Source organism: Trachypithecus francoisi, unplaced genomic scaffold, assembly GCF_009764315.1.
Source record: "Trachypithecus francoisi isolate TF-2019V2 unplaced genomic scaffold, Tfra_2.0 Lachesis_group3, whole genome shotgun sequence".
Taxonomy (NCBI): domain Eukaryota; kingdom Metazoa; phylum Chordata; class Mammalia; order Primates; family Cercopithecidae; genus Trachypithecus; species Trachypithecus francoisi.
Window position 1 is genome coordinate 45,651,537 of NW_022681468.1, and position 19,685 is coordinate 45,671,221.

Below are 19,685 nucleotides of genomic sequence, written 5' to 3' on the forward strand. Positions count from 1 at the left end.
ATGAGAACATGCAGTATTTCATTTTCTGTTTCTGCATTAATCCACTTAGGATAATGGCCTCTAGGTGCACCCATGTTGCTGGAAAGGATATGATTTCATTCTTTTTTATGGCTGCATAATGTTCCATGGTGTATAATTACATTTTCTTTATCCAATCCGCTGTTCATTGGCAACTGGGTTGATTCCATGTCTTTGCTATTCTGAATAGTGCTGCAATAAACATGAGTGCAGGTATCCTTTTGGTAGAATAATTTATTTTCCTTTGGGTATATAGTCAGTAATGAGATTGCTGGGTTGAATAATAATTCTATTTTTGTTTTTTGAATAATTTTTTATTGTCTTGTGAGTTCTTCAACACTTCTACAAATATTTTTTCATGTAGCTATTTTAGTTGTCCTCAGATCGAAGGTTGTTTTGAACTATTCAGCCCATTGTTTCTGCTAAATTTGACTTTCTTACCTCGTTTGAAGCAATCTAATAAGCAAAATTTCTGATCTCGTGTAGAACACTGGTGGGTACTATGTTTTGTCCTCAAATAGAAATATTTCACAAGAAGCAAGCATAATATCAACTCAAAGATGTTTTGAGGAAGAGCTGAGGATGTTACATTTTCTTTTTACATTTTCTATAGTTTATATTCTGGAAAAAGGACATACAAACATTGCGGAGTAGGCACAGTTTATTCATCCCATTTTGCATTTCAATATGGATTATTACTGTATGGTTTTGCAGCAGGGTTTACTATATTTCTGTACTTAAAAGCAAATTTATAGTAGAGGTCCCAAAGTATACAACTGCACGTTTGCTATAGAATTAAATCACTCAGCATTTATGGCATATTCACGGTGGGCTAAGCAATATACCAGGTGCTCTCTGAGTTGCCACCTGATGCAGATGGCCTCAGAGGAGCAGTGAAGCCAGTTCTCTCATTCTCCTCCTTTGTTTTTCTCTAGCTGGTTGAAACACTGCATGCTGCTCGTATGGAATGTAAAGACCTACGAGAGAAAATGAAAACTCTTGCCAGACAATATAAGATTGTTTTAAGTGAGGAAGAAAAAGCTTTTTTGCAAAAACGAAAGATCTATGATGAGTATGTCTTTACCCACACATGTGATTCAACATGCCATCGTTATGGGGTGCTTTTCTTACTATCAAAGTGGTGGCTCTACACTTAAACTTATTCTAGTTTTAAAATCTATTGACAAAAATGAAAACGTTTGCTATCATTACTGGTTTCTGTCTCAGCAGCTCAGGCTGCCATAACAAAATACCATAGACTGGCTGGCTTAAGCAACAGAAATTGATTTTCTCACAGTTCTGGAGACTGGAAGTCTGAGTGAGGGCCCTTTTCTAACTTACAGCCACCCAGCTGCTTTCTCTCTGTGTCTTCACAGGGTAGAGAGAGAACACGCTGTCTGTCTGGTGTCTTTCTTTTATAAGGTCCCACCCTCATGTCCTCATCCAAACCTAATCACTTCCCCAAAGGCCCCATCTTTATAATATGCTCAAACATTATCACGACACTAACCCCCCACAATGTTCCTTTCTGCCATTCTAAAGCACTTTAAATTTTAATTTTTTCTGATGAAAAAAGTAATGCCTGTACTTGATTTTTAAATTCAAATATATGAATGTATAACTTAGAGAGTAAAAATGACCCAACTCTCTCTATTTCTTTATCATGTTGTGGGTTAGAGTTTCAACACATAAATTCTGGAGGTGGGGGAGGCACAATTCAGTCCACAGCAGTTTGGAAGATGAGTGACTTAGATCAAATACTTTCTGTTACAGGCAGCTTCCTTCCTATCAATATCTGGGCATTTGAACAAGACTATAAACTTCTCTGAGCCTCATTATTTTCTCCTGCAAGTTGAGACAAAAAAATAACTACTTGAAACCCCATCTCTACTAAAAATACAAAAAATTAGCTGGCACGGTGGCACGTACTTATAATCCCAGCTACTCTGGAAGCCGAGGCAGGAGAATTGCTTGAACCCAGGAGGTGGAAGTTACAGTGAGCTGAGATCACACCATTGAGATCACACCATTGAGATCACACCATTGCACTCTGGCCTGGGCGACAAGAGCCAGACTCTGTCTCAAAACAAAACAACAACAACAACAACAACAACAACAAACCTTATCAGTCCACACACTGAGAGGAGCGTTTTACCTCTTATTAAATTCATTCATCCATTGAGCTAGGCATTGCAATTCTCATTTTATAGCTGGTGAAACTGAAGCTTATTCACAGGTGAAGCTAATTGTTAGCTGTTATTAAGATCACACTCTGATTAATAGGTAGAGCCAATATGCAAAATTAGTCTGACTGACTCCTTCACCTTCCACAGAAGAACATGACAGAACTGATAAGCACGTTAGGAGAGACACACCCACTCAGAGAGATGGAGCACTACACAACTGTTCTTGTTTTGTGGTTACTATTGTGGTGAATGTTCTTTCAGTGGCTTGGGAATTTTCATAAATTTTATAAAAATCCTATGTGTAGGCCGGGCGCAGTGGCTCACGCCTATAATCCAGCACTTTGGGAGGCCAGCATGGACTGATTGCATAAGACCAGGAGTTTGAGACCAGCCTGGGCAACACAGGGAAACCCCATCTCCACAAAAGTACAAAAATTAGCTGGGAAAAAATTTGAAAAAAAGAAAATCCTATGCATAAATTTAGATCTAGCTACTACCAGCAAAAAGACTTTGTTTCTATTTTTTAATAATTTATTTAGCAAATAGCTTATGATCTGAACTTTCAAAACTATTTTTGAAATTCTTATTTGTGTTTGCATGTTTGATTATGTCAGCCTTCAACAAATAACTCTGTTTTTCATGATAGAAATCAGAAACAGCTGACATTTATTACTCAGAAAGAATACTTTCTGTCACAAAAGAGAGTAGACATCAAAAATATGGAAGAAGGACTCATCACACTCCAGGAACTTCAACAGTATGTTTGTTGCCTTTGAAATTTTTTATCTTTACTATCTCTGCATTTATTTTTTAATAAATGATAGCAATAAATCTATGTTGATTTCTAACATACTACAGAAATGGAAGTTTATAACTAGCTCTCTCTGTTTCACAGTCTAGAAGTCATTCTCATGGACTTTTTCATTGAAAGGATAGACAGGTTCTGAATTCTATGGGAGCTCCTGGGCCCCAGGAATGGACCAGTTGGGGTGGAGTGGCAAGAATGTGCCTGAATGTTGTCACAACACTGAGTCCCATTGATGTTCATTTCTGCATTCTAAGGCATTTTAATTTTAATCTTTTTCTGATTAAAAAATAATACCTATATATGATTTTAAAATTCAAATGTAAAATGCATAACTTAGAGAGTAAAAGTTACCCTAATCTCTCCATCTCTCCACAGGCATAATCACTGTTAACAGTTTACTATATATGCTTTCAAATATGTATTTATATGTATGTATCCAAAAATTGGATTATACTCTACTATAACTGAATTTGTTCCACTTAAAATTATAGCTAGGAGGATGATAAAACAAATTAGGTAAAACGGTAACGGTTGGAGAAGTTGGTGAAGGATATATGGGAATTCTTTGTACTATTTTTTATGCTTACCTGTTGAGTTTGAAACTATTTCAAAACAAAGAGAATATATATATATACACACACACACACACAAATATCTTTTCTCTAACTGCATAGTATTCTATAGTATAATACACATTATACTATATTGTATTTAACCAGCACTCTATTGATGGAGATTTACTTTTGTCTGTTGCCTATATTACAAATATTTGAAGTTAACATATCTCTCTCTACCTGTATGACTTTTTTTAAAATTTGTAATAAAGTCCTAAAAGTTGAAGTGCTGGATCAAAGGAGGATGCATATTTTTCACTTTTATAATGATTGTCAAAATGACCTATGTAAATATTCTACGATTGTACACATTAAGACTGAGCGTAAGGCAGCTTATAGTTCAGTTGGGCAGAGAAGCAAGACTAACACATTTGAAATAATTAATGAACCACATATGATGGTGAAAAATAAACCATGTATGACAGTGAATTATAAAAAACAGTCAGGCATGAAAGTGAAATCAAGGAGTCCTTCGTTATACAGGATTTAAAATTTGAACTAGACCTTTAAAAGCAAGTCAGATTTTTCTGTGCTCATCGTATGGGGAAATAATATCACCACACAAAGGGAGACACATGATTTAAATCCAGGACAATGAAGAAGCTAGCTTATAGAAGTAAGATAGGTGGTGATGAAAATTCAAGCACGTACCAACAGAAATCCAAACAGAGAAAGAAACATGAGAACAGGTATGTTTCTAGTTTGTTTAAGAGTGTTTCCTATGCTAAGTTTTATTTATGAATATTTCTTTCAAAAGATATAAAGCAGCATTTTACTTATGTGGCTTTCAATTCATTTCTGTCCAAGAAGCACTTCATAGGGAAAAGGCAGGGCAGGGGATAAAAATAAAGGCTTCTGTCACCTATGTTGGAATCTTCACATTTCCATCCATCCTACCGCAAGAAAATCTTCTATCCTTAGTTACTACTTTTCCCCAGCTCAAGAAACTATATTGGCTTTCTGAATTATATATTGTATCAAATCAGAGCTCAATCTAGGGTCTGGAGTTCCTCAACAATGTGTCAACCTTACTTCCTCTTGTGTCATAGGATTATTCTCTCCTTCATGTCCTCTGTATACAGCAAGCCTACCTTATGTCATAACAGAGGCCTAACTTGTTGTTCCTTCCCTCTCTGTATTTGCAAACGATGACACCCTTTCCTTGGTAAGATTGCACCTCCATTCTGACAATCCACATTCCTCCCTCTGAGAAACATTAACCTCTAGTAACACTTTGTCAATTGCCTCCCTAGAAATCTCTTCTCTATCCTTGGCTATTCACCACGACTGTTGCCAAATCAGTTTGCACTAACACAGAATTGTAATTGTCTGTCAATCTGCCACTGAAATGTTTAGTTGTTTCACAAGGCTTATTTTGTCTCCCTATTAGACTATAGCCTTACTGAGCATACAAATTATACATAAAGAGTCTATTGTATATTCTAACAGTTCCCACAAATGCAAAATCCAATATGTTTTTCTTTTTAGAGCAACAAAAACAGTGTATCAGCAACAAATCAAAATCCTGAGTGCTAACCTGGAAAGAGAAAGTCAGAGATGGTAAAAAAAAAAAAAAAAAAGGTTTATTTGTGTTTTGTGTTATTAGCAGTATATATTATCTTAATGAACAGTGCAAAATACTTGTTGTTACTAGAACCCAAGGGAATGATTTTCCTAAATTATGTGTAAATTATTTCAGATCTAGATGTATTGGTTAATTTGCTTTTTTTTTTTTTTTGGCATTGAACAGAACCAAAGTTTTCCATTTCAATCAAGTGCAGACACCAAAGAGTAAAATTGCTAATATTTGTGCAATGCCTTTTGCTCATCCAGGCCTCTTTGTGAACCAGTAGGGGAGGTGACAGGTGTGATAAGAGAGGAAGGTGGCATGAAGGCTACCGGCTCTCCAGATGGCCTGCTTTGGTTGCTGTCCTTATTAGCTCTGTGACCAAGGCTAAGTTATTTAATAACTTATCTTTGCTCCCATCCCTATAAAGTGGAGAAGGATAACAGTACCTACCTTATAAAGTAGCTGTGAATGTAAATGAGATGATACATGTAAAATACTGTATTTAGATCAATGCAGCTAAAAAGCTTTTGCTTATACTTAGTTGTATTATATTATCATTGTTGTTGTTATTGCTAGTATTGTTATTATTTTTTTGAGAGAGAATCTTGCTCTGTCGCCCAAGATGTAGTGCCGTGGTGCCATCTTGGCAAACTGCAACCTCTTCCTTCCAGGTTCAAATGATTCTTATGCCTTGGCCACCAGATTAGCTGGGACTACAGGCATGCACTACCATGCCCAGCTAATTTTTTTTTTTTGAGATGGAGTCTCACTCTGAGGCCCAGGCTGGAGTGCAGTGGAGCGATCTTGGCTCACCACAACCTCCGCTTCCCAGATTCAAGTGATTCTCCTGAGTAGCTGGGATTACAGACACGTGTCATCGTGCCCGGCTAATTCTTGTGTTTTTAGTAGAGACGGGGTTTCACTATGTTGGCCAGGCTGGTCTGAAACTCTTGGCCTCAAGTGATCTGCCCACCTCGGCCTCCCAAAGTTCTGGGATTACAGGCATGAGTCACCGTGCCCGGCTAATGTTATTATTGAATGTGCACTTAAAGACTCTAATTGCATTTTTTTTTTTTTTTTTGAAATGGAGTTTCGCTCTTGTTGCCCAGGCTGGAGTGCAATGGCACGATCTCAGCTCACGGCAACCCCCGCCTCCCTGTTGCAAGTGGTTCTCCTGCCTCAGCCTCCCAAGTAACTAGGATTACAGGCCTGTGCCACCACATCTGCCTAATTTTTTTGTATTTTTAGTAGAGACAGGGTTTCTCCATGTTGGGCAGGCTGGTCTTGAACTCCTGACCTCAGGTGATCTGCCCTCCTCGGCCTCCCAAAGTGCTGGGATTAACAGGTGTGAGCCACCACGCCTGGCCCTAATTGCACATTTTTACCATTCTTCAAATATGTAGCTTTTTAATGTTGTGGTGGAGAAAAATTTGAGAACCCAGAAGTCTGAAATCTATTAGTAGCACATCCAGTAATTTAGATAATTCTATTACTATTTCTGCCTGGGCCTCGTTTTCCACTTTGCCCCAAGCCTTCCTCATTTCTATCCTTTACCAGAAGGAGGCAAGCTGCCAAGTGTGGTTTGTTCACTGTTCTATTGGACGTGCAGATGTAACTTCTTACTCTGAAGCAACTTGCAGAGACAGAATTGAGGAAGTTAATGTTTTATCTTACTTTTTCATGCAATGTGTGTAGTCTGCAACACTAATAGTGAAAACAATTTTGTGTAGTCATGGTATGACTTGTTTGCTTTGAATTTCTTCATCTTTTTAGTAAACTGCTATGTCAAGTTAATGGCAATTCTTTTTGTTCTAATCTGTAGTGTTATAACTCAGTGGAAAATAGCTTGCTTGAGAAAAAAGCATGCACGTTGGACAGCCAAGATAACAGCTGAAATACAAGCTATTACAGAAAAAATTCAGAATGCAGAAGCTAGACGAATTGAATTACTTAACGAGGTAAGGGAACCGAAGGAACTTAGAATTAGTCCCCTACATTTCATATCAGCAATTCTCCTTCAATATTTAATTAAATCCTATCTTATTAAAAAGTATTTTCCTTTCTGCTGATTTCATGTTTAGAGTGAGTTATTTAATTTTCTTAGGAAATGTATTCATTTGCTGTATATTAACTAGAGAGAATTAGTAAATACAGTAGAATATGCTTTTGAAGCATGTAACCAGAAACTTACTTGAGGTTAGTCTTTAGGGGAATTACCTCTAAAAATATGAGCCCATGTATCACTTTTTTTAAGCTTTTATATTTACCCTGTGCTCACCCACTGTCCTCTACCCTCCCCACTCCTCATGTCATATTTATAAAAATATCATTTGGTGAAGAACTTAATTTCTGGAGGAAAAAATATTACTCTCAGTGGTTGCTGAGAAATTATATGAACTGAAATCAGAAGCAGGTCTCATGCAAAGAGATATTAATTTCCTGGCTATTTGAAAATGTAAGGCTGATCACTACAAGAGAAATGACAAATTTTCATTTTTCTCTAATTAGACCAGTTTCAGAGAAAAGGAGATCAATGACTTTGTGGCACAGATTGAAAAACTTACAAAAGAATTAAAAGAAGAAGAGAAAGCATTTATTAACAAAGAAAAAATGTTAATCAAAGAGTTAAGCAAGTATGAGGTAAATTTTATTTTGCATCTAAGAATACTTTTGGATGACTACAGGAGGGGGAGGGGGAATACTATTTCATGCCATTCTAATCAGTTAAATGTAAAATAAATATTCTAGTATGAAAAAGGTTACAATTTCATTTTGGATCTTCTTTTCCTGAAGAGGAAGAAGAGCAATAAGAAATATTTTTTCAGCAAAATAATAATAATAATAATAATAATAATAATCACACTTCAAATTATGTAGAACTGTTGGCAATGGCCTTGGAGACAGGTGGAGTTGTGAGGAATCCATTTGGAGCTGGCTTGAAAATAGCTGGGGCAAGGGAGATTAGTAAAGTCAATCTCAGATGTGCTCCTTAAAAAGAGGGTATCATGCTGCCTTGGGAACTGCCAAAAGCTAACCTGAGATAGAACAGGGCATGGATGCTGGGGGAGGTGGAAGTACCCAGAAGTGCCAGGTCCACAGAAACACAATTAAAAAATGCACCTTTTCAAGGCGATGATATTACCCCGGAGGCAGCCATTAGCAGAGCAGCTGAGAATAGGGATGGTGGTAGAAGCCTTCCTGAGCTTAATTAGGTTTGAAAAGGAAGAAGAGGTCTTGGCTACACCAAAGAGGGGCTTTGTTTGAATTAAATAGTCTCATACCGCAGGACGAAAATAGTGAGTTCGAAAATTTCCTAGTTTAGAGTCTTACCTGATCCAAGTTGTCTTCCCCGACTCCATCCCATCCTGCCACATCCTGCGGAAACCCTCTGCAGATGACTGGCCCAAGGACAGCCAATTCTTTCTATTAATAATATTAGTAACCAAAAGAAAGCAGTCACATTTTTCATACAAAAATACTAGGAGAAAAACAACTGAAAAGGTGAATAAAACTTTCCAACAAATGAAGAACATTCAGAAAAAATGGTGGCATGGAACAAATAAAAACTATGATCAGGCCAGGTGCAGTGGCTCATGCCGGTAATCCCAGCACTTTGGGAGGCTGAGGTGGGTGGATCACGATGTCAGGAGTTCAAGACCAGCCTGGCCAAGATAGTGAAACCCCATCTCTACTAAAAATACAAAAAAATTAGCCAGGCATGGTGGCACGTGCCTGTAATCCCAGCTACTAGGGAGGCTGAGGCAGAGAATTACTTGAACCCAGCAGACATAGATTGCAGTGAGCCGAGATCGCGCCACTGCACTCCAGCCTGGGCGACAGAGTGAGACTCCGCCTCAAAAACAAGCAAACAAAAAACTATGATCAAACATTCTTCTATGAATTTTAAAAAACAATTTAATAGCAGTACAAAGGAAAATTATTAGTATGGAAATGTAGGAACTTAGGGAAGAGATGTCAGAAGGTGATGGCCAGAAAATAGGAAGAGGTGAAACAGAAACCCTGCAACTCGGAGAATAAACAAAGGAAAGAAAGCATGACACAAATGACTGCAATGTTAGAAGAAAAGGGGTAAGAGGGGAGAGGAGGCGGAGTGGAAAGCATTAGTCTAGGTGCCTGGCATTCTTCTAAATGCTGCAAAACAGGCAAAAACTCTGCCTTTATGGAGCTTACTATCTAACACGGGAAAATGAAAATAAATGAGAGAAACAAGTAGAACAAGTAGTGTATTGGATGGTTATAAATGCCATAGAGAAAAATCAAGCAGGAAAATGGGACAGGGAGAGTGTACGTGATATGGTGTGTGTGCTGTTGTAAATAGGGGTAGTTAGAGAAGGGTCCAGCCCTGAATATGAGGAAGGGTGCCCTGAAGATGTCTGCAGGAGATGGCTCCAGGCAGAGGGCATGCTAGGCAGGAAGAGCCTGAGGCAGGACCCTCCTATCTAAGGAATCACAAGGGGGTGGGGTTACTGAATAACAGCTGGGAGTGCCAGGGGTGGTGGGAGTCATCTTCAGGAAGCAGATGCTGAGATGGAATTAGGACTGATAAAGTATATTAGGGAGAAGTATCTGTGACAAGATTGGGCAGGGAAAGCTGTCAGGCCTGAGCTGCGTGCAGGCAATGGGAATGAATTAATGCATGTACATACAAACTTATATTTACAGGCTATTCTTTTTTAAAAAACATAATATGGATAATACAGGATTGAATTTCGTTTTTTTTTTTTTTGAGACTGGGTCTCACTCTGTTGCCCAGGCTGGAGTGCAGTGGTGCGATCTCGGCTCACTGCAACCTCCACCGCCTTCTCCTGCCTCAGCCTCCTGAGTAGCTGGGACTACAGGTGCATGCCACCACAACCGGCTAATTTTTTTTGGATTTTTGGTAGAGACAGGGTTTCACCATGTTAGCCAGGATAGTCTCCATCTCCTGACCTCATGATCTCCCCACCTCAGCCTCCCAAAGTGCTGGGATTACGGGCGTGAGCCACCGCGCCTGGCTGGATTGAGTTTCTTAACTCAACCTGCTTAAATGTTGAAGTCTGGAGAAATGTACTCCTGCTTCTGCATTATGATATTTTTGAATTATGGTATTTTTCTATGCATTTTAGCTTCTTTGTATTTATTCATAAGGATGCTAATGGCAATTTGGGAGGAGACACATCAGCCAGCATATCTGTGTATTAGTTAAGGTGCAAGGAAACTACTCTATCAAAGATATACTAAAACACAGTGAGCATAAGCAAGATGTGAAAAGGGTTAACAACCCTCTTTCCTTTTTTTATTGGAAAACTGGCCCTGGGTTAACTTCCTGGCTCCTTCCCCTAATAGCCTAATGAAGGTAGAATATCAGCTGTATTATGAAGCAACATTGCTTGTATAACAATGACTCCTGATTTGTATGCTGCATCTTGACTGGAAAAATAACCCATGGGAAACTGTGGCATTGGGTTTCCCTGGGTTTGGTGGCTCTCTTAAGTGGGTATAACCTTTGAAACCTGGAAGGTATGTCCAGGAGATACTAGTTCCTGTATGAACATGGGGTTTCTAAGCCAGAGAGGCTATAACCCCACCTGTGTGAGTCTCTCTCTCTCTCTCTCTCTCTCTCTTGCATCTAAATGATCACTTTAGATGAAGCCACTGGTCTGCTGTCTTTGTGCAGACACCTCCCAGTGGGGAAGCATGCCTGGCACTGCCCTGCTAAAATTTAGCATTTCTTTCCAATTATGTGTGCATATAACTTAGACAAAAATGAAAATTAAAACAAAGTTTTTAAGAGTAAACTGGGTCAAGTGTAACCTAATCAAATTTTGTGAGTCTGAACATCTAGTCGAGAAGATGCTCTAAGGGGTCATTATAGCAAGAGAGATGTCTGTTTCTCTTTCCCAATCCAGGCCATAAGGAAGGGGTCCAGGGCTGGCAGGGTGGCTCTGCCATTCTCAGCATGAGCCTAACATCTGTGTGTCAAGGAGTAGCTTCCATTCTCATTCTCCTCTGTCCAGGGGAGGGAGGAAAGGACCAGGGGAGCACACAGCTGTTCCTGTTGCAGGAGCAGAGCCCAGAAGTGGCACAAATGACTTCCATTCACAAACTCCTTGGTCACACCACCCACAAGGGAAGCCCGGAAACCACACTCTAGCCAGAAGCCATGTGCTCAGCTGAAACTCAGGAGCCCTAATATTGAAGGAGAAGAGAACAAATATTAAACATCAGCTGGCGGTCTCTGCCTTACTCACCATTTAAAATCCATCCTGATTTGCTAAGAAAGGTCCAACTATTATTCCATTTGAAAGTAAACAAAATTTGAGTTTCAATAAGTAGGCAGGCATCTTCATGTTTTGCTTTGGGCACTTTTTACCCATTTATTTTAATATTATATCCAATTACTTCTATCCTCTTCCCATTTCTCACATCCAACATTTCTTGGAAGTGTATTCTGTTTATCTGCCTCTTTTTGGTAAAATATTACCGAAGGAAATTTTCTCAGATATGTTTTTGGGCTGTATACATGGTAGTGTTCATAGAGAGATAGCAGAAGAGGTTTAAAGCAGAAGGGATCTTTAGAGAACCAATTGAATCTAATCTCCTTACTTTGTGGATTGTCAGAGTGTCAGTGAGTCAGGGAGCAAATATTTATTAAAAGATTAGTATATGCCATATATCTTTCTATGTACCTCAGGATAGGAGACCAAGACAGACGAAAATCTTTCCCTCCAAAAACTTATATTCTACTTTAAATTGTTGTGTGAATTATCCAAAATTATATTTCTCAGTTGGCTTTATTTTCTTTAAAGGAAATATTTGTTAAGGAAACACAAATTAACAAAGAAAAGCAAGAAGAACTAGTTGAGTGTCTTCCGCAACTTCAGGTGGCAGAACAAGAGTATAAAGCGAAAAAAAGAAAGTTACAAGAGCTCAGTAATACTATTACAGGTACATATGAAGCATTTAGTAATTAAACTCAATCCCAGGTAAGAATTTCACTGTCATCTTCTCACACAAGGCAGGTCATCAGTTGCAAGCCAATGGTGAAGCTCACCGAACTTTCCCCATCACCTTTAGCTCTCTGCTCTCTAGTTTTTGCTTCCCCTACTAATTTCTCCTCCACACTACAATCTTACTGTTGCTATTGTCAAAATTTTCCTTTTCTCTTTTAAAAACTATTTAAGACTTAGTCCTTTACTATATTATTTTCTTTCTCTCTATAGTTGGGAAAGGTAGAACTAACTCATTTGTTTGCTACCATGTGGAAATATTTTTCTATTTCTTACCATGAATTTGCAAATTATATCTCTTTTCCTGCTATGATTTAACCATTTATTGAGTAAGCACTCCTCAGATTTTTTTCCACTAACTTCCTCCTAAGGCACAGATAGGTAAGAGCTTGTCTCAGATCTGGGTTAGTAGAGGATGTGAAATATGTCCGAAAGTATGCATATTTTTAATTATATTACATAGTATAATCATGTATGTTTAATATAAAAATAATTATTTTTTCCACAAAAGATTGGATGTAATCATTCAACCCTGTGCCCAAGTTCCGAAGTTTGTATATCCAGAATCTTTTTTTTTTTAAAAAAAAAAAAACAAAACCAAAAACACACAGGGTCTCACTATGTTGCCCAGGCTAATCTCAAACTCCTGGGCTTAGGAGAGCCTTCTGCTTTGGCCTCCCAAAGTGCTGTGCCTGGCCCAGAATCATCTTTTTGGGTTTTGAGTCTTGTATTGCATTTGGAGAATAGAGGGTCATTATCTAAGGAATCTGCCCAGGTCTTTAAGTGGGAACAACTTCCAGAATTTGTATCTTCTAGATGATGAAAGAAGAGACGTGGGGATCAGAAGGCCAGGACCAAAAGTTACAGAAAGGACTAGAATGGGAACAAAAATTGTCTGCTGGTTAGCAAAGATGAATATGGGGATAGGAATTAAAATCACCTGTGTCAAAATGGGACATTCATATGGAACTCCAATATGTTCAAATGTAGAATAAAAAAAATTCAAAAGTGAATAGTGATTATTGCCAAGGAGGGTGGATTTTTAAAATGTCAGAATGTTATAATAATAATACATGGGTAGCTGACCTGGTTCCCATTCCTCAGATGATTTTCTACTTTCTTGTCAGGTTTTCATTTAGTCAACTTAAGTAGGTTTTCTTGGCCTCTTACCACTTTTACCCAGACTTACAATACATAGGTCTCTTACTTTCTTTTTTTTTTTTTGAGATGGAGTCTTGCTCTGTTGCCCAGGCTGGAGTACAATGGTGCAATCTCGGCTCACTGCAACCTCCATCTCCTGTGTTCAAGCAATTCTCCTGCCTCAGCCTCCTGAGTAGCTGGGATTACAGGTGTGCGCCACCATGCCCGGCCAATTTTTGTATTTTCAGTAGAGATGGGGTTTCACCGTGTTGGTCAAGATGGTCTTGAACTCCTGGCCTCATGATCTGTCCACCTTGGCCTCCCAAAGTGCTGGGATTATAGATGTGAGCCACCGCACCCGGCCTATTCCCAGTTTTCTACCCTCCCAGCCATTCTTCCTATCTCTTCGTGTACTAGGTAGAGGATATAAGAAACACTAGGAGCATAAAAGTAAGTAATACATTGCATGTACTAAATCTCTTAATGTAAACAAAGGGGAGAAAATGCTGAAGAAAGTAGATAAAAGAGGGGAAGACAGGAGAAAAGAAGTAAAGGGAACATAAGAGCAGGAAGGTTGGCTTGCCAGCAGTTACACTTACAGAGAATGGCATGCATGGGCTCCATACACAGAAAGCTTTTAGTTAAATCTGATGGATAAAGCATATACATATATCTTTGTTCCCTCATAAAACTCCCAAATATGTATATAAAGGGTTTTGTTTTCTTTTTTAAAAAGGATGCAAATCCATAAGTACCAAAACACTGGCAGAGATAAGACATTTGCTATCTGCTGATTTATTATCTATTTATTACCTGATAATAAAGATCAACAAATTTTGGGAAGACGTAATTGGATAGAGGTAGAAAGAGAAATATAAATACCAAGAGCCTGCCAAAAACAGCACCATGTAGGCAAAAAGTTCTTTTCCCCGAAGCTGTAAAGTCACAGGAAGTGGCGTCCCCTGAAACTTGACAGCTGAGATGAGTCACAGGGATAAAGGTTGGTTGAAAAGTCTTTATAAAGAGCAATTAGAGCTCCAGGTCAAACCCCCTCCTTGTGCAGTTAGCTGAGTGACTCCTCCTCCTCAATGCTGGCAAAGAAACAGGACCAGAAGTCTTCAGACTGCAAGGCATCAGATATGGTTGAGAGCAGAAGACAGGTACTGTACCAAGATCCCCGCTGAGATCTCCTCTGAGCTCAGCTTGATGAATGCTGCCAGCCAATGGTGTTGTGAACTCTTCCATAATCCCTTACCCCAACCTGAGGAAGGAGACTAATGTATTCTTCCTCTAAGGAAACTGAGCAGTTCAGAGAAAAGCCCCACAATGGCACCAACATTCGATGGTCCCCTCACATGGCTGGTTCCTTCCTGATCACTGTACATTGAAGCTCACCCAGGACTATTAAATGGGATCAGACAAAGATCTGAAGCACCTAGTGTGAAAGAGAAACTGAAATGGACAGAACAAGAGAACTTGGTGGAAACAGAGAAAATGCAAAGCGCATAAGCATACTTTTAAAGAGTATATTCTTAGATAAATAAATATATTGCATTTATGAAAAAAGAAAATGATGCTTGAAAGATTAGAGAACAGAAAGAGCTCTCAGAAATTAAAAGTATAAATAACAAATGTCAAAATTCAATAGGAAAATTATAAGAAAAGTTAAGAAAATCTCTAAAAATAGAGCAACAACAACAAAAGGAGAGGAGGAAAAGGAGAGAAAGGTAAGCAAATTTAAAAACTATTCTGAGATGCCAAATATCTACCTAACAAGAAGACCAGAAAAAAATCAGTAAATAATCCTTACCTTATTATAATGATCTAAACAGTTACAATTTATTTAAATGAAAACCATAACTTTATTGGAAGGTTAGGGATGAAATGTAGAGGTGTGGGTGTGGTTGTGGGATGTGGGAATGGGAGTAAGCATGCTAAATTATCCTCTACTATATATGACAAAGTAAATAGAAACTGCCTGACTGATAAATCAAGATATAGCCATATATTCATGTTTTTAAAGAATTAATAAAATTATCAAAGAAATAATACAAAAATATTTCTTATAACTAGAGAATATAGATTTCCATTTTTAAATGTCCAAGCAAATCCTCAAACAATATTTAAAAGAAAAGACTAAGCCATATCACTGTGGAATTTCAGAAGGAAAAATAGAAAGAGAGGATCCTAAAAGCTCCTAGAGAGAAAAATGAGATCTCACACAAACTGTTAGAAATCAGAATCATTTCAAACTTCTTAACAGCAACATTATAGAAGTTATAAGACAATGCCTTCAAAATTTGAGAGAAAATAATTTCCAACATTAGATACCCAGCTAAACTATCAATCAAGAATACAGAATAGAAACATATTGAGATATACAAGATCTCAAAACATTTATCCCATTTACTCTTTTTCCTGAAGCTGTATAGAATTTGCTTCAACAAACAAAAGGAATGAATCAAGAAAAAGAGTATAAGAAATTTAGGAAACAGGAGGTCCAACATAAGAATAATGCAGAGGGTTCTGGTTGAATAAAACCTTTAAAAAAAGAAAAAGAAAAATGCAAAAGGAAGTCCCAAGAAGTCAGCTGCAAATCTAGCACAAAGAAAGAAAAGATTCCAGAAGGCGTATCTCAGAGGGAGGTTCTGAGGGAGAGGGAAGAAATGAAACTGATAGATACGTTAATGTGTTTGACTATATGGGAAATAAAATTTGAAAGGTTGTACAGTTCTGTGGTAGATTTTGGTATGAATTAATTATATGTACATGAAATACTGAGCAATGTTTTAATAAAGCAATCTTTAACTCCAAGAAAAAACAAAAAATTATACTAAAAGGAAAATATAATTGTATTATACCATTTGGCTCATTGGGGATAATCCTTATTGCCATAACGATCTAAATAGTTATAATGTATTTAAACAAAAACTGTAACTGCATAGGAAGGTTAGGGAGGAAATATAGAGGTTGTAGGTGTAGGAGAGGGATGTGGGAATGGGACTAAGTAAATAGAAAATGCCTGAAAATGATAGATAAAAATAGGCATATATGCCTATTTTTAATGAAAATTGAACTAAATGGAAGAAGCAACAACTAAAAAGAGTGCAAAATGTTTGATTCTGAGGAGTCATACAGGACTAAACATTGCAATGTGGAGCGCCTGACAGCTGGGTTTTGTTATAAACCTTGTGAGAGAATTTGACTTTTACAGCTAGGTACTTCTTTGATTAATATTTTTAAACTAAATTTTTGAGGTTTTTTTTCTTTGTTTTAATAGCACAAAGACAGGAGGAGGATTTACTGAACAATCACATTTTTCTGTTTACAAGGGATTTTTCAAGATACATTAGCAACACGGTAAAGGATCAATACATTCATTTATTTTTTTAAATTAAAATAGTGGTATATACAGATGGTAATATTTAACTGGCATTGAAGTTTTCATGAAATCACATTTGTTAAACGTACCCGTTCAATCTCAATGTTTAAAAATCTTTGTTACAACACATGCATACATATATATATATGCATATATATACACATACACCTATACACATATACTTATGTACATATGTGTATATATATACTTATGGGTATATGTATACAGAGAAAGAGAGAGAGAGACTAGAACTGACTAACATGTAATTGTGGAACAGTCACTGAGTGGACCTTGGTTTTCTTATGTAGAAGTTAGAAACTTGATTCTGCTTTTTAAGGGTGAGTGAAACAAAGGTTGTGGTGGGGGAGTGGATGAACTAGTAGCAGGTAAAGAGATGTTTAGTGCCTTTTAAAAATTTATAATCAATAGTTGGTGATAAGCATGTGCATGTGGAGTTGGTTAATTAAAATGGAAACATTCTTTGAGATGCATTGATACCAAAATGTAACTTTTTTTTTTTTTAAGACAGAGTCTCACTCTGTTGTCTAGGATGGAGTGCAGTGGCAGGATCTTGACTCACTGCAACCTCTGCCTCCTGGGTTCAAGTGACTTCCGGCTCATTTTTGTCTTTTTCAGTAGAGACGGGGTTTCACCATGTTGGCCAGGCTGGTCTCGAACTCCTGACCTCAAGTGATCCACCTGCCTTGGCCTCCCAAAATGCCAGGATTACAGTCGTGAGCTACTGTGCCTGGCCTCAAAATGTAACTTTTAATATGTCATAAAATATGAAGGAATATATAGGAAAATATGAAGGAGAAAATTACAAGGGTAGTATATATACAGTTCTATTTTCTTAATAAGATGCTGCTGGTGATGATTATACAATGAATAAATATAATGCAATTTATAATAGTATAATAACAGAGAACTGAATAGAGAATTCAATAGAGAAAACATTAGAGAATTCTGAAAATTTCATAAAGTAATCTTCTTCTTTCTTTGAGAAACATTAAGTCCTCCTTTAAAAGCCTCAATAAATTTCCCCTTCTCTATTTTTGCCGAACGATTGTTTATATATCAAAGTACAGTCATCCCTGGATATCTATGTGGGATTGGTTCCAAGACCAACATGACTATCAAAATCCACAGATGCTCAAGTCCCTTGTATAACGTGGTATAATATTTGCATATAACCTACCCACATTCTCCAATATACTTTAAATTATTTCTAGATTACTGATAATGCCTAATAAAATGTAAATGCTATGTAAGTAGTCATACTGTATTGTTTTTTATTTGTATTATTTGTTGATGTTTTTCTTTTTATTTTTGTGAATATATTCCATTCATGTTTAGTTATATCCATAAATGCAGAACCCACAGATACAGAGGGCTGACTGTATATTTTATTTTGTGAAGTTGTCTCAATGTCTGGGGTTCTTATCTTGAAGTCCACAGACCCCCTTCCTAGAGTTCATGAATAAATGTGGGGTTGATAGGTTTTTCTAAGGAAAAATATCTATTCTCTGCTGGATGCTTCAGGAATTAATTTAGAATCTGGCTCCAAATGTGACCTAGGCAGTATAATACCCTCATGCCCTACTCTTTGAACTCAGAGATAATTTGGGGTTTTCTGTTTGAGCAGGAGGATATAAAACAAGAATTAAAACAATTACGAGATCAAGAAAGCAAAAAAGCCAAAGATCATTTTGAAACTCTAAAGAACGTAGAAAATGGATTCTATATAAATGACCAAAAAGCAGATCTTCTGCTCCTGGAAAATAAAAAATTAAAAGAAGTAAGTTTAAGAGCACCACGCTTTGCATGATGGCTTTGATTAATTGACTAGACTTGTAATAGTTATGAGAGAAAAGAAGAGAATAGCTCTTGATAAATTTTTAATGGCGCATAAAGTACACACAGAAAAGTACCCAGATTGCAAGTGTGCAGCTCCATGAACACACTTGTGTAACCAGCGGCCAGATCAAGTAACAAAGCATTATCCGTATCCAGATATCCTCTATGCCCCTTCTAGTCACTAACCAGCCCCACTAAGGGTACCACCATGCTAACACCACAGACTAGTTTTCCCTGGTTTGGAACATTATAGGTATAAAACAATATAGTGTAGGTTCTTATGCTCAACATTATGTTTGTGAGGTTCAGCCTTATTGTTGAGTGTAGTTTGTTATTCTTAGTTCTGTATAGTATTCCATTATATGACTACTACTACAGTGCATTTGTACACTCAACTATTGATGACTATTCAGAGAGTTTCTAATGTTTGGCTATTACAAATAGTATTGCTGTGAACATTCTAGTTCATGTTTTTTGGTGAACATGCATACATATTTCTGTTGAGTGTACATCTTAAGTGGAATTGTGGAGCCATAGGGATGCATATCTCCCACTTTAGTATATACCACCAGTCTCCCAAAGGAGTTACACCAATTGCCACTCCCACCAGCAATGCATGAGAGCACCAGTTGCTCCATACTGTCACAAAACTGTCTTTTTCAATTTAACCATTCTGATGGGTGTACAGTGGTGCCCCACTAATTTGTGTTTTCCTGATCACTGTTGAAGTACCTATTCTATGTAACTGGCCGCTTGGATATCCTTTTTTTGTGAAGTGACTGTTCAAGACTTTTGTCCATTTTTTAAAAAGTAGGTTGTCTATTTCACACTGATTATAGCTCTTTTTATAGCAGAGGAATTTGTTCATCCAATCCCTACAATTGAAGTCTTATTTATACTTAAAATTTATTTGTTTTAACATTTTAAAATGTTATATTTAATAATTAGATATTTATAAGACACTGATTTTTAATGCCTGGAACTGTTGCATTCAAAGCATATTTTTAAAGTGCATAGAGTCCAACATTTTATATACTGTGACAAAACAATAATAACAAAACTTGACATAATATTCTCTAGTTTGAAAGACATGGATTAGA

The 19,685-nt window shown here is 37.3% G+C and overlaps 1 protein-coding gene across 1 annotated transcript in view; it reads left to right on the forward strand.

Moving 5' to 3' along the window:
* CCDC175 (coiled-coil domain containing 175) overlaps window positions 1-19,685 on the forward strand; it is a 60,937-nt gene that overhangs the window by 27,425 nt on the left and 13,827 nt on the right. The window contains exons 9-16 of the mRNA XM_033187865.1: window positions 954-1,090; window positions 2,851-2,961; window positions 5,115-5,186; window positions 7,019-7,154; window positions 7,705-7,836; window positions 12,006-12,144; window positions 16,627-16,706; window positions 18,374-18,526. Of these exons, the coding sequence (XP_033043756.1) occupies window positions 954-1,090; window positions 2,851-2,961; window positions 5,115-5,186; window positions 7,019-7,154; window positions 7,705-7,836; window positions 12,006-12,144; window positions 16,627-16,706; window positions 18,374-18,526 (960 nt within the window). The remainder of the gene's footprint in view (window positions 1-953; window positions 1,091-2,850; window positions 2,962-5,114; window positions 5,187-7,018; window positions 7,155-7,704; window positions 7,837-12,005; window positions 12,145-16,626; window positions 16,707-18,373; window positions 18,527-19,685) is intronic.